General features: G+C 48.2%; 1 protein-coding gene across 5 annotated transcripts in view; it reads right to left on the bottom strand.

Annotated features, from left to right (window-relative positions):
- The window catches only part of Papss1 (3'-phosphoadenosine 5'-phosphosulfate synthase 1), a 63,962-nt gene that overhangs the window by 12,097 nt on the left and 37,078 nt on the right, over positions 1-14,787 (bottom strand). For all 5 annotated transcript variants that reach the window (XM_005406213.2, XM_013505422.1, XM_013505423.1 and 2 more), the window contains 3 exons: positions 13,609-13,744; positions 9,605-9,873; positions 1,389-1,618 (listed from right to left, as the gene is read on the bottom strand). In XM_005406213.2, the coding sequence (XP_005406270.1) occupies positions 1,389-1,618; positions 9,605-9,873; positions 13,609-13,744 (635 nt within the window). The remainder of the gene's footprint in view (positions 1-1,388; positions 1,619-9,604; positions 9,874-13,608; positions 13,745-14,787) is intronic.

The raw sequence follows: 14,787 nt of genomic DNA, 5'->3' as shown, positions 1-14,787 counted from the left end.
AGTGAAACTGCAGTGCACATACATATTTTGTAAGGTTAAAGGAAGCCCCACATGATTTAGAACTATCTCTAGCTGGTGGCAAACCTGATTTTATATGAGGATAAAAACATTCTGGCTCGTCATATATTCCAATGTGGCCCCCAAGAGCGTCAGAATCAGTCACATCTGAGGTCTCAGCAAATGCAGGCCCGCACAGCTGCTGCGCTGAATTCCACATCTGGGCCCAGGGACAGCTGGGGCCTTTCACACCTGCCCAGGCCAGTTCTGAAAACTGTGTGGTCATTTACTGCGTAAGACTTTCTTTTTTTTTAGCCACAGCTCGTCACTCAGAAAAGCTTGCTGCCTCCAAAGCATACGCACTGTCTCCAAATGACTGTCCTTAAACGAGAAAACAGCCAGTCCTCAGTCTGCAGTGGCGATAATAGTGTTCCATTATCCAGACAACTTTGGCATCTCAAAGAAAATAAACTCGGCATTCCTTTTAGAAACAAGAAAATACTGTTTTAATTTTTTAAAGGTTTCTTTTTCTTTCTTGTCCCTACTGTGACAAACCACATGAGGACACAGGGTCAGGGCTGGCGTCATTCCTCAACAGAGAGCCAATGTAAGTGCCCCAGGACAGGGAAAGAGCTCTGGTTCAAAGAAACTAGGCCACCGCCAGTGTTCAGTCAGTACCTCCTCAGTGGAACGGACACTGGCAAATGTAAATTAAAAATAACTGCTGAATGATCTGGTTTATTTGCTTAATATTTGTTGTACCAAGAAAAGCAAATACACTAAATAAGAGCCTCTCGACAAAACAACTTGTATGTACAAGACCCTTCTGAGGGAGAAAAATCACTAGGTGCTGTGGATTGCAGGAAGAACTAGGAGGGAACTGATGTATTTCGGAGATGAGGAAAGGGCAGGGAAGACTCAGGACTTTGAAACCACACAGCACAGACTCAGCTAGAGCCCGTAACTTCAGATTCTATACCGCCTGCTGCCGCTTTAAACTTAGAGTGCACCACCGCTACACACAAGCCACAGACAGAAATCAGTGCAATGCTGGCCCACCCAAGGGAGTAGTCGTTCCACGTTCACTACTACCAATCGTCAGTACTGAAAGCTGGCCATAGACCTGCTACTTGCAGAAACACCAATACTGCCCTCAAGAACTACAAGACAGAATTCCTGAGACCATGAACCACAACACTTCACTCAATTTTTATGTCTACTTCTAACTTCTAGGATAATGAGAAATTTACTCTCCTTGATCTGCCTTTCTCTGAAACATCGACGACAAGGGCTGTCATCAGAACAGTATGAGTGCGACGTCATGCCAAAGCCTGCCGGTAGCTGGGACCACACAGTATTTCAGAAACCTGGGCAGAGGGCAGGACACTCACTGTTCAGCATCATAATAGTCCATCCGCTTCTTCCTCTTGTTGTATGCCGCCACGCGGAAGGGAACAATTTCCAAGGTGATGAGGCCGGGCGCCATGGTCAGCACCTTGGCCCCATGGGTAGGCTCATAGAGGTCCTTCCCCGTCTCTGGATGAGGCATGCCAGCTGGGTCTCGGCCGACAATGTAAAAATTGGCCCCTGCCACCATCCGCGCTCTGCAGTGCCACTGGACCTAGAATGAGAGTTGGCTATGAGATGACCATGCGTCCAGAACAAGCACCAAGCAGCAGAAGGATAATTCTCAGTGTCATCGAACATCTAGTAGAAATTCTCACCTGTATTACCTGGGGGAGCAAGAACATTATTACCCTCCTCAAAAAACAAACCCACCAAAAAACAAAAAGTATAAACACATATACATATGGATGTATTTACGCATGGCTTACTTACAAAATACCCAGGAATGTACACATGCATATGTGTGTGGTTTCAACCAGCTGAGATGTCTTACAAAGTTTAGAATCCATCCTATGAGGTCAGAGGTCAGGAAGGCAGCTGCCCTTGGGGGAAAGAAGCAAATGCCAGGGGCTCCAGCGATGCAGGAAATGTCCTGGTTTTGGATCCAGAATCCGGGCACTGGCAATCAGGTTGTGGTCACTGTGTAAGTTCTTTACACTGTGAACATACTTACAACTTACAAACCTCTCCCTACACTACACTTTCATGGATTAAAAAAATACTGGATGAAAATGACCTGAGTTATAGGGTTACTCACCTCAGCAGGTATGGACAGGCTCCTACCCTAGGAGACCACAACCCAGGACACTAGGTAAGAACAACACAAGGGCCTAGGGATGAGTGGACAGCCATTCTGCCTGCAAAACAAGCTTTGAAGCTCACATGTTCACATTACGACCTCGCCTCTAACACAGAACCAGTCTATGCCCAGCACAACCCGACTCCCGGCTGAGACGGGAGCTCTGATTCATCGCTGTTAGGAACATTTAAAGAAAGCATGACCTCCAGCAATTAAGGGATTTGGTCAGTGACACCAAGGACAAACCCAGGCCTAGAAATCTGGCCTTAGCTCCATTTCTGGTGGGACTCCATATTTAGTGATTTATCAACCATCACTGTTTTACATGAAAATAAGGCACAAATGATAAACACTGCACATGAAGAACCAGAAGATTTTTACTTGTTACACTGTTTTCCTTTTATCTTTCTTGGTAGCTTCTCTTTTATCAAGTACTTACACACATAATTTGATTAGTTCATGTTTGCAGTACATACTGATAACCTTCATCGCAGGGATTTGGTACATGTACCAAACATACCTCAATTCTTTTTATGTCCCTCCCCTATCTCTTGGTTCCTTTCCCATTTCCAGATATTTTATCCACAGAGTTTAAAAGTGTAGTGTCCAGGGACAGCATCACTCCCCAGACCTGAACTGGTCACATCAATGGAGTTCAGTTTTCTTAGCTGTTTCTACCGGTATTGCCCTGCATACATCCAGAGAGAATGTTATACTGCTTTGCCTTGAGAATTAAGCTTTGAGAATCACAGACATTATTTTCACATCATCTAGATTTCCACTATAAAAGATATGTCTTGCTCTGATTCCACTCTTATTTCTCATTCCACTGACCACAGTGATGCCAACATCACTGGTAAAATCATCTGTAAAGTGGGAATTACATGATATTTACTTGAAGAATTTTAAAGAAAATAAACCAATACAAGGAATTGGAAGTAAGAACATAATCAACAGTAGCTGTTATTATCTTCATTATCTTATTCCCCTCCTTGTGCCTCTGCTTTTCCTAGAGTTCATGATTGCCTAGTGTTTCCCCACTTGCTGAGCTCTGCACGTGCCTGTGTTCCTCTGCACTTCCCCGCCCTGTGTCAGCGCAGTGCCCCACTACCATTCCTGCTGCCCCTGCAGTGTGGCCGATTCCTTTGGGCCAACAGTACTGATGAGCAGTGCTTCCTGTGGCCCACAGAAAGGCTCCCTAGTGCTGTCTTAGTTCTCTTTCTCCACTTTCCAGCCCAACAGACAGGACTCCAAGGTGCTATTACTAGATTTTTTTCTATGACAGCACAGCTACTTCTTGCATTGAGCTGTAACAGTTCCACATGGACAGGATGCCAAAAGACACCTGCTCCCTACACGCAGGCGGCGCTACCCCTTCCTCCGCCCACCTCCAGCCTCAGCAGTCTGTGGCGATCCTGACCACCTCCAGTCCCTACACAGATGAGGAGCAGAGGCTCTGGTAACTCCAACTCTGAATTTTTATCCAGGGGACTGTAAGCAGTATGTGATCCATTGCTCACTTTGCAGCTCTATTCCAATGAAGTATCTTTTCTGTCTCATGAGAATGGGCAGCTGCTTATGCACAGTTATATTAACAGGGAAGTCTAGGTTCTCTGAACTTAAGTGAACTTAATCTGCTCACTAAATATTTACATCTATCCTTCAAACACTAGGTCAGTAAACTGGGACTGACTTTTTATAAATATGCAAGGAAGCTCAGGTCATTTAATTCAAAGCTGTTTGCCCTTTTAAAATGATAGGAGACTGGAGCCCAGAAAATTAAGCATTGAACTAGGGTCACAGAGCACACTGGGCAGTAGCTGTTCTGGTTCTGAGGCCTGGAAAATCACCAGGAGAATTAAGTCACCTCCTTAACTTGTGGACTAAATTAAATGTGAGCAGACTGAATGGGGACAGTGTTCTCCTGCATCTGACTGATGAATCTCAATTTACATTTTAGTGAACAGTTCTCCTGAGACCTAGTTTTAAAATTATAACAGACTTGGGTAAAAGGAGGTCTATTGTGAGTCAACTTAAAAACTACTGAGAAGTTAATATGCTCCAACCAAAAGAATGCAAGTCAGCCTATGACAACCTCAATTTAAGAATACAGACTTCAGCCAGGCTGGGTGGTACCTGCCTATAATCCCAGCACTCTGGCAGGCTGAGGCAGGAGGATCACAAGTTCTAGCTCTACTGAGGGTATAGCTCAATGTAAAGGCCCTGGATTCAGTGATGGGCTATCTATGAGATGGGCGCTACAAACCCACTACCAGTTGCCATTTTATCTCTCCAGCCTGTTTATTTCCTTCCCCAAGAGCTAGGTTAGGAGGTGCTCCCCAGGGGCACCACGCAGCCTGGAATACGGGATGCACTCTGGCTGATAAAGGAAAACATGAGGATGTCCAGAAGTTTCCTATAAAACCATTTAAGATCATCTGTAAATGGTCAGCCAAACAACAAATTTATTTTCTGCTTAGTTTTTATCAATGAACTAAATAACATACACCATAACTAGAACTAGATACCATATCATAACAAATACCATGACTTTACTTCCTGATGCAAAAGGAATTTTGTTTATGTGTGGCAAGCACTGCTGGTGGCCCAGCCGAGTAGCTTCCCTGTGCCCTAACCCACAAGGGTGAATACATGGGTCTCTCTGCTTTCTCAGTCTCCTGGCATCCAGCACAGGGACGATGGGGCCTCTAGGGGTCTGCTGCAGCTCTCAGAGAACCGTACCTCCTAATTCTTGAATTTCCATCATCTGACAATGCTGCCACTTTCTTACTTTCTAAGGATAGTCTTGCTTGAGTACAGAACTCTTGCTTAACAGGCTTATTTTTACTTTCCCCTCACAGTATATTGTTTAGTTTTTCATGAAATAAGACAAAGTGCATTTCCTACACTGTCAATTCATTCCTCACACACAAATTAGCATTAGAAAATCAACTCTCCCTGCACCTAGCCCCCATCCAGGGCTAAGGAATTTAGGAATCAAGCCATTAAATCTTTATAGCCTGGAAAATCAAGAACATCCTGTTGATACCCAGTCTCAGCAGCTGCTCACTGCTCTGAAAAGGATTTGTGCTAAGGAAACAAATCTGGTACCAACGCCTTCTGAATGACCTACGGGAAAGGATTAAAGGAAGAGCCAGTGTTTGCATTTTATTATCACGAGCTGGCAAGTAAGCATTACTGCAGAACTTGCTCCTGACGTCACAGGAAAAGTTACAAAAATGAGGGTTTGGTGTAATGTGTGTGTGTTTAACAAGCAAATTCTTCACATAAAAGTCAAACACACCAGTGTACCACCACAGAAAAGAATGCAGTCTTCCGGAACCACTCACCCCAGCAGTTTGAATCTCGCCAGGTCATAAGCATTAAAGCATTTAATGGTCTAACATACTGCCATGTTCAGCAGGATTTCCAAAGTTTAGTCCTTAAAAACTGAGAAGCGAAGCTGCCTGCTGTTCACCTCATTGTTCCTAAAATTCATTCTTCGATTTTGGGGAACATGAACTCAGCATATCAGATATCTAGCAGGTTGGGACTTATACTACTTCCCCTATACCATTTGGAGCTCTGATATCACTCCTGTATCAGTAGGTCTTGAACAAAACGGGGTTTTACTGCTCCGATTACTGCCTGCTCTGGTCCCGTGACAGCACACCAGTAAGTGACCGTCTCTCTCAGCTTCAGGAACCTCACTGGTGATATGGGAATAAAATCTATGTCTCCCCAAGCACTGACTCAAGCACTCAAAACTGCTCATTTCCATTTCCTAACTCTAAGAGCCTCATGCCTCATTAAGCACCACAGGACATTCCAAGTCAGGCCTGGGAGGCGTCCCGAACAGGCCGTCCCAAGCTCTGCCACGTCTACAACTCTAGGGCTCCAGTTACAAGGGCAGTCCTGAGACACAGACAGCTCCCTATGGGCAGCCAGAACAGGGCGCTGGGAACTCACCATAAAATGGTTCTTTGTTATTTTTTTAAGGCTTCTAATAATATTATTCCATACTGTCATAAGCCAGGCAACGCAGTAGTCTACACTGTCCTACCCACTCCACACAGCAACATGGGTAGGCATGCCGATTCCATCAGGGAGCCTTGTAAAAAGACAAAGGGTGAGAATTCAGCCACGCAGGGAGGATGGGCCTTCAGAGGCCACAGCTCCAGGCTGGGAAGAAGCTGAGATCCACGTACCACGCACCACGCACTGCAGCTCGCCAGGAAGGAATGCCAGGCAGAGGCATCCTGACTTGTTATTGTGGAACTCCTGCATGAATTCAGTTCCAATCTGTTTTCAAGAAACATGTGGTTACATGTTTTTACAAATACTGTAATGTTAAGGAATAATGCAAAAACTGTGAGAGGGTAACATCCAGCTCTGGAACCCGGTTCCTTAGATTCACCTACGAGGAGGTCCTTTAGGTTCCCTGCTGGGTTCCTCGTCTGTAAGGTGGGAACACTGAGAGCACCGGGCCTCCTAGTGTCATTAGGAAAATTACACGAGTTAACATGTAACGCGCTCAGAATCCTGCCTAGCAAACACAGGAGGTACTCGACACAAGAAGGTACTTTTCCTAATCACCATCTATAATCAAAACTCACTTACTGTAAGTCCCCATCTCTCTTTTAGTGGAAGTGGCCCAAGGACAGAAGAAAGAATGAGGTTAGACGAAGAGCAGCAAGAGTACTGCAGAGTGGCTGGCAGCACAGGACAAGGGCCGCGAACAGCAGAGGCGGCCAAGGCCATGAAGCACTGCTGGGCGGATGCAGCCGCGCAGGGAGCCAGCTGGGCACTGCCTGCCTAACAGGCTAACACACAGCGCAGAACCCAGGGACTCTGCTCCTGCTGCAGGTGACAGATGTGTGCTTGGAAAGGCATGGACAGGAGGTCTGACGCATGCACCGCCTTTCACAGGACCGTCCTGACCCTGGGATATTACCAAAGGCCTCTTCCAGAACTGCCTGAGGGGTAAACTGAAGCCTCCACTGAGACCAAGCCGTTCAGCTTCTCCCTTCACCCAGTCTCACCCGCTTCCTCTTCCCTTCCACAATTGGGGTCCACAAGAGCTCCCCAGGTTGAATCCAAGCTCTGACCTTGGGCATACGACGCCTTCAAAGCATCAGGACCAGGGTGGTAGGAACCGGAGCAGGCAGAGGACAGACCTCCAACGATGCTGACTCAAGTTTGTTTGTTTTCCAGCCTGGGTGCTAGCTGCATGCTTATGTTCAACTGGGAAAATTTCACTTAACTTATGAATTAAAAAGCAATATAAAGCGAAAACAAAGTAAGACAAATTAGAAAAAGGTCAGAATATCTAGCCCTAGGTGTGCTTCCTTCAAACAAGCACTTAATGTACATGTAAGCAGAAATCGGAGACGTCTGAACAAGACTGACCCGAAATCTGGAACCTGCTGGCACCCAGTCAGGCCCAGACCCACACCTGGAACTCCAACAATTTCTTCCACTGCCTTTACGGCAAGACTCTGCCTGAGGGTAGTGATAGAGGTAGGGCAGCGGCCAGAGGAGGTCCTGTGACAGCCAGCGCACTGAGGAGGGTCAGGACACTGTCCCTGAAGTAGGGCACATGGGCATCTGAGAAAATGGCCCCAAATGCAGGTCACTCCCGCATTTAGAAACATCCATCCATAATTCAAGAGAACTTCAGAACAAACAACTCCATCACAGTACCAACGATGAACCACCGGAACAAAACCGTCACTTTATTTCCAGAAGAGTCACTCTCTGAGATATCAGAAGCAAAGGCCATGGTGGTAAACACGGGGCTATCACTGGCCAGTATCAGGAGGACCAAGGAACAGAGGAAGGCGGGGAGTTTCAGTGCCTTAAGTGCATTACACGGGCTGAACCTAAAAGAAGACTCCCATACACAAACAGCTTCTTGTAACTGCTTTGTTTTGTGGTCCTGGGGGTTAACCCAGGGCCTTCACACTGAGCTATATCCCTAGCTCTTTCTTATTTTTTATTTTGAGACAGGGTCATGCTAAGTCGCTGAACTGCCCAGGCTGGGCTCCAACATGTGCTCCCCGTTTTACCCTCCATAAGGCTGAGATGACAGGCCTGTACTTCTGTACCAGCTTGTCACTATTAAATTTTCTAGGATAAAAAGATAACATATTATGCCACACCATAACTGAGTTCTAATCTAGCCTAAAGAGATAGCAAACTACACAATACTATGATCCATGTAAAAATTTCAGGCTTTTAAATTTATAAAATTTAGGGGTGGGAGATAAGACATCACAGCGTTTGTCGCTTTAAACTGGATTTCACTCTCAGATCAACCTGGCTGGGTAAAGTGATCTCCCTCTAAGGCTGGGATGGAAAGGAATGCAGCAATAACACGAATCCTACTCTTTATCTTGAACCTCAGCCAGAAGCTGGCTGGAATTTCCCACCACTGCTTCTGAGGTCACTCACTGATTTATTCATTCCCTCAACCAATATTTTTGAAAGCCTCTTCTACCTTGAATCTAAAATCCCATTAAGTGCTCTTCTCTACGTGGGGACATAAAGATGGCAAGCATTCCTTCTGACCACAGAGCAGCGTCTGGACGGGAACCCTCTCCCCTATAGCAAGCAGCAATTCTGCTTCCTCCCTGGGAAATGGTTCCCAGATGTTCTCTTCCCAGGCTGAGGGTGGATAGGATCCCCTAGAGGCCACAGGAGGAAGCAAGAGCCTGGACTTGAACATTCCCTGAGGAGCAGCTGCTAGGGACCTGGGCTCTGGTTTCACTCTGGGAGGAGCGGGACTTTTAAGAGGTAGGGCCAATGGGAGGGCTTCTGGCCCCTGGGGTGTGGCCTTGAAAGGGACAGGGAGACCTCTGACCCCTCCTTTTCTTTCACTTCCTGGCCAGGAGGGTACTGGCTCTGTGCTTCCATTATGAGGTGCTGTTATGGCACAGCTCCAACAGCAAGAGGCCACTGGATCACGGACTGAACCTCCCAGACTGTGAGCCAAAACAGACCCTTCCTCTTACAAGGTGACCATGTGCAGCATTCGTCATGGGGACAGAAAGCTGACGGACACAGCATGCTTCTCTTCCCACAGAAAGACCTTTAGCTCTTGCAAAACTTGGAGGAGGTAAAAACCAGCCCAAGTCTGTCCCTCAGGGACAGTGACCCAGGACTGTTAAAGATGCAGTACTGTCGGCGCTGCATCTGTGGTAAAAGGCCTGTGTCACCCTCTCCCACACGCAGGGACCAAGACCACAGAGAGAGCAGTGGAAACCCCTTTTCGAGGGACACTGTGTCGTGGTTCCAGCCCGGGGTGCATTCCTGACACGGGGATGCTGAGAGCTCCAGGCTCGGCTAGGGGCACTGCTGAGATCTACAGGTGGCTTTGTGGGAACCTTAAGCACAGCTTACCTCAGTGGGTCCAGCGTACATCATGGGGGAGGGGAAAATGGCCACCACGGTGGACTCAGGGTTCAGGATCCCCTCCTCCAGCACCGCAGCATGCTGCTTCATGCGCCACATCAGGGGGACGTCGTCGTCCTTGGTCCAGCCGCCAAGAGGGTGCAGCAGGAGCACGGGCCGCCGGTAGCCGCGCTCCAGCAGCTGCCTGTGCGTGTCCTGCATCAGCAGTGCGTGGCCATTGTGCACCGGGTTGCGCAACTGAAACGCAAAGACGGCGTCTGGAAAGAGAAGTTCCCAAGTTAGTGATGTGCCCCATGACCTTCCAAGGGGACAGCTCTTAGAGTCCAATGCTCAGGACGAGGTAGCCACACGCACATGCAGAATCAGAGACGGTGATGCGTGACATCGACTGCTACCTGTGTGCCCAGGATATGGAATGCGACCGTCATGGAGTTAGGACTGCTCTGTCTGTACTCGGGAGATGGAGGAATCATCAGTCAGGATGAGAAGAGAGCAGTGTGCACTAAGACCCTGGGACCACAGACACTTACAGCAACTCCCACTCACCACACATTCTCAGCCCTGTCCCCAGAAGGATGTCCCGCCACACTCGGATACACATTAGCTTTTCCAAGCAAGATTCCTCAGGGCTTATTTAAAGCTGCTGCTCCTAAGACTGTGACTTCTACTGAATCTGGAAATGGAAGATGACCCACACGATAACGTTTTGACACTTACAATGGCCATTTCCTTCTAGCCCCTGGTTTGCTAGTCCTGGAAAGAACTACAGTGAGCACAATGGCCCTGGAAGGAGCCAGAGTTCAGGCTTTGCAGGCGAGGTCTCTGCATGAACTCACAGCTCCGCCCACAGTGCAGCATCCACCCCGACCATGCACAACCCAGAAGAGCAGTGCTCACCATAACTACATTTACAGACTGACAGCAAGCCAGATCTGGACCCTTGAAAGACAAGTAGACCATGCTAGGTAGAGGCAGTAGGAAAATCCTCCACGCTCCAAGCCAGCAACACAAGGCAGAGGAGCAGCGCCACATCCGAGGAGCACAGATCAAGCGTCTCATCTACTGGAGGGCACTTGGGCCAGATCCAGCGGCACAGGAATTAGGGGGAAGGAGGTCGGGCAGCCCCAACGCTTGCTCTTTCATCTGGCTTTTTAATCCCCCCTCTTAAAGGAAAACTTAGAGCCACAGAAGGAAATCTGAGTAAAAGTCTCTCACAGGTAGACTATTACTGTACAACTGGCTTTGGACTTCTGCAGTCCCCTGGGGTGTCCCTGTGCTCATTTTCTGAGCTGTCATCACAGAGGTGACATTCTGCATTCCATCTGCTTGCTGCTGGGACTCACAGACAGACAGAGGCGCTCCCGCCAGACATCCAGCGCACAGCTGACTGCAGTCAGTGCTGCACAGGCTCTCCCGCAGTCACCCCAGCTCTGCCCAAGATGCTCTCCTACATCTCCATTCATCTAAACTAGCGCCAACCCTACAACATCCCAAAGCTCTCAGGTGTATCCAACCACACTACCGTGTGCAACTCTAAGGAAATGATGGGCCCTCTGCCTTCTTGCTGGTGGAAACACGCAGAACCTCAGGATTCTACCTGGAATGCAGCCCCTAGGCTTTCACTGGGCTCAAACAAAATTCACTCTTCCTCTCCGGGACTGGTCACTCAGCAGTAGCCAGAAGACCTCACCATCTGCAAGTGCATCATGTCAATCATGGGGATGGGTACCAGAGACCTCTCCATCCTTCAGCCTCAAAGGGGTCTTGAAGAGCCAGCTGACTAAATTAATGTTGCTCTGGCACAGGTCAAGAGCCCATGTGGGGTAATTAAAATACATGTTCTTCAGTAAGGGAAGAAGGGAAAGGTAAGAAAGAGAGTATTGCAAAAATAACTAAATTCCCTGCTTTCTCTCCTTTGAACAACCAGTAGATGACATGCTACTGGCTTCCCAAGAGTGAGCAAGAACTACAAAGTAAACTTCTTGGTCTGTTGCTTATTTGCCTTAGTCTAAAATGGAAAAGTAAATAAAATAACACCACAAATCTTTGCTGTTTGATGTAAGGCTAATAACTGGCTCTCAGCTACTTTAAACAAAGTTGAAATCATTCATTATGCAACAAATTCCCCGAACAACTCCAAATGTTTGGCTTGCAAAGAAGACTGCAAAACAGATGTAATATTCAAGGCCTAATTATGAGCAATAATTTCATGATAAGACCTCTCCAGGGTGCCAACAACCAGCTTACTGACATCAGCTCCAGATAGGAACCCAAATCGTGGGTAAGCACAACAAAGCAAGGTGGTCTCACACGCACTCTGCTAAACATGCTCGAGGAAGTGCACGTGTATTAAACTCTCTACAACAGAAGACCCACCTCCGAGTGTCCTAAATAACTCAAATACATATTGTTTCTGTGGAAAAGAAATCTGGACAGATGACTCCCAGGTTGGACGAGAAACACACAGTGAGGACACAGGTCAGGGTGTGCAGGGTGCTTATGGGTACAGAAGGCTGCAAAAGCCACAGCTGTCACCCTCACAGGAAAGCGCCGAGAGGGAAGAAGGCTGGGAAATGATGGCCAAAGCTTTCACTTCCTGCTTGTTGGGGGAGGGGTCTCCCTATGCCAGTTTCCTGTCAGGAAGGAAAATCTTTCCCAGAAGCCCTTTCCCTTCACCACAGAGGTCAGTACTGATGACACAGGGACCTCACATCACAGACCAGGGGCTGCGTCTGAGTGATATCAGTCCTTCTGCAGCCCTCACTTGGGCCCCAAGACTGTTAGCCAGGAAGGAGAGAACGAGCTACTGCACTTCGGGGATGTGCAGCTTGGCCACACACCCGCTTCTTGATCGGAGGAGGAGGGAGATGCCTCAATAGTGTGTGTGAGGATGCAGGGCAGGAAAGGATGCGGGTCTGAGCCCACCGAGGCCTCCACCCGAGTCAAACTCATATAACTTCTTCATATGACAAGTTCTTCACCGTAGTCAAACTCCTATGACTTCAAACTTCAGCTCTTGCTCTCCTTTCCACTCAGACACAGACAGAGGAGCTCTGCCCAAACCACCTTCACTTTTAACCCTGCACAGCAGTGCCAGGAGTCCTCTAGAAGAGGGGCTGGAAGCCAGGGCCCAGACTGCACCAGGAGCTCCGATCCCACCAAAGCCAACTGGTCCCTCAAGAACTGGGCTTCAGGTCACTGGCAGAGCATGTGGTCAGCAGCTTCTCGCACAGGCAGCTGCACACCCCTGTCCCTTCCAGCCACATCTACTGGACCCACAGTGCTGGGGCCTCCCCTCTCTGCAGGTGTCAGGACCCTCACACTCCCCAGACCTCAGTGGTCTCCTGAGTTCCAGGGACCAGTGCTCCCACGGGCCCTGGGCTCCACCACCCCTCCTGTGAGCACCAGCCAGCAGGAGCTATATCAAGTCCTGGCGGGAGCCATGTCCCATGCAGACAGGACCAGAAGGACAGCACAGAGTCTTCCTGTCTCTCTGTGCCTCCTCCCCAGCCCAGAGACACCCTGAACCTGCACCTGCCCTCCTCCTCCACACTCTCTGCTCCTTCGCCTGTCTCCCTCTTTTCCACCATACATGTGTGCCTCTCCAGTCCATTTCCTGGCCTCGGTAATGGGCCTACAGGCACAGAAAGACACACAGCAGACACTGCTAACAGAGTGAATGTGAGAAAGTTCAGCCGTTTCGCTGGCACAGGAAGCCCTCTATCTGAGGGTTGTTCACGTAAGTTCTGGTCTATGTTTCTACTGAGTGTCAGTGTGTGCGTTTGTTATTAGCATCCATCTTCCACACTGTGTGCAAAGCAATGAGCTCAAACTACACCAACAGAACAAAACTCCCCAGGGCACCTGGGCCTCTACCTGCCTTAGTTTACTGCTACAGGGACCTCTATGCATCCCTTAGTCAACACTGGGGAAAACACCTAGGACTTTCCCACCAAGCAGCCTCACATCAGCTACCCAGGCCCACATCTTACCAGCATTCATGTCTTTAAACTTCTGCTTGAGTTCAGTCGGAGTGAGCCGGTACTGATCAAGGCCATCGTTCCAATAGATGCGGTCCAGGACCTGCAGATCCCCTCCGATCAGCCAGTCTCCCTGTTCCATAACCATCTAATGGAAGAAAGAGAACAGAAACCAAGGTCAGACCTGGTAAGAACACTGCCCTCACATGAGCTAACTACAACTGCGAGGGGCCCGGGCATGGCAGCGCACGCCTGGAATCCCAGCACTTGGGAGGCTGAGGCAGGAGGATGGAGGCAAGCTGGAGGCAAGCCTGGGCTACAAAGTGAACTGCATAGTGAGACTCTGTCTTAAAAAGACCTAAGTAAGTATAGCTATGTTCTAATCTCTATCTCAGAGGAAACAAGTTCTGCTAGGTTCATCATCACTACAATTAAAACATGTTTTGTAATTTTTCCAACCTTGTGAAACAACTATTAAATTTACATATGAACAGGAAACAAAAGCAATTTGAATAACTGGGACTTTTAAAGTAATACAAGCATTCTTTTCACGGTTGCCGTATGTTAACTAACAGTAATGTAACCTGGGACACCTCCCCACCCCTATATCCTGCAGCCCTGAACTTCTGAATCATTCATAATCACGGGCAAACTCAAACTCTAGTTTGTCCAACTCACCTACAAATACATCCACACTTCCTTCAATTCCTCCCAAGCTCACTCCTCCTTCCAATGCCTCAGGGGGCAGATGGTGCCCCAGGGAAGGGACCCAGCCCTCTCCACAGAGCAGCTCACACCCAGCCTCCACTCCTCTGCCAGTTCATGCTCCCACCATGCACCATGCTACTTTCAAGTCTGCTTTAATGCACCATACAACTGACAAAAACTTGACATTAATGCTAAATTCCATACACAACACACCCAGCAAATGAGGCACACTACACAGTAGACATTATGCTGCCTTCACACTGGAAAATCAATGCCAAAGCCTCACACGGACCAGACCACCGGTGCAGGCCCCTCTTAAGTGCAAAACTAGCATCTGCTCCATTACACCCCACAAGCATCGGTTCTGTGCCCAGCATGTCCAGGCCTTGTGTTCCAAATACCAGCACCTTACTCCAAGCCCGGGACACAGCAGATATTTTAAATATTTGTTATTGGCTGAAGGGTGTTAAACCACATGCTTAC

Source organism: Chinchilla lanigera, unplaced genomic scaffold, assembly GCF_000276665.1.
Source record: "Chinchilla lanigera isolate Chin_1 unplaced genomic scaffold, ChiLan1.0 scaffold00095, whole genome shotgun sequence".
NCBI lineage: Eukaryota > Metazoa > Chordata > Mammalia > Rodentia > Chinchillidae > Chinchilla > Chinchilla lanigera.
Note: the sequence above shows the minus strand (reverse complement) of the source record. Positions and strands in the feature narration are given on the sequence as shown.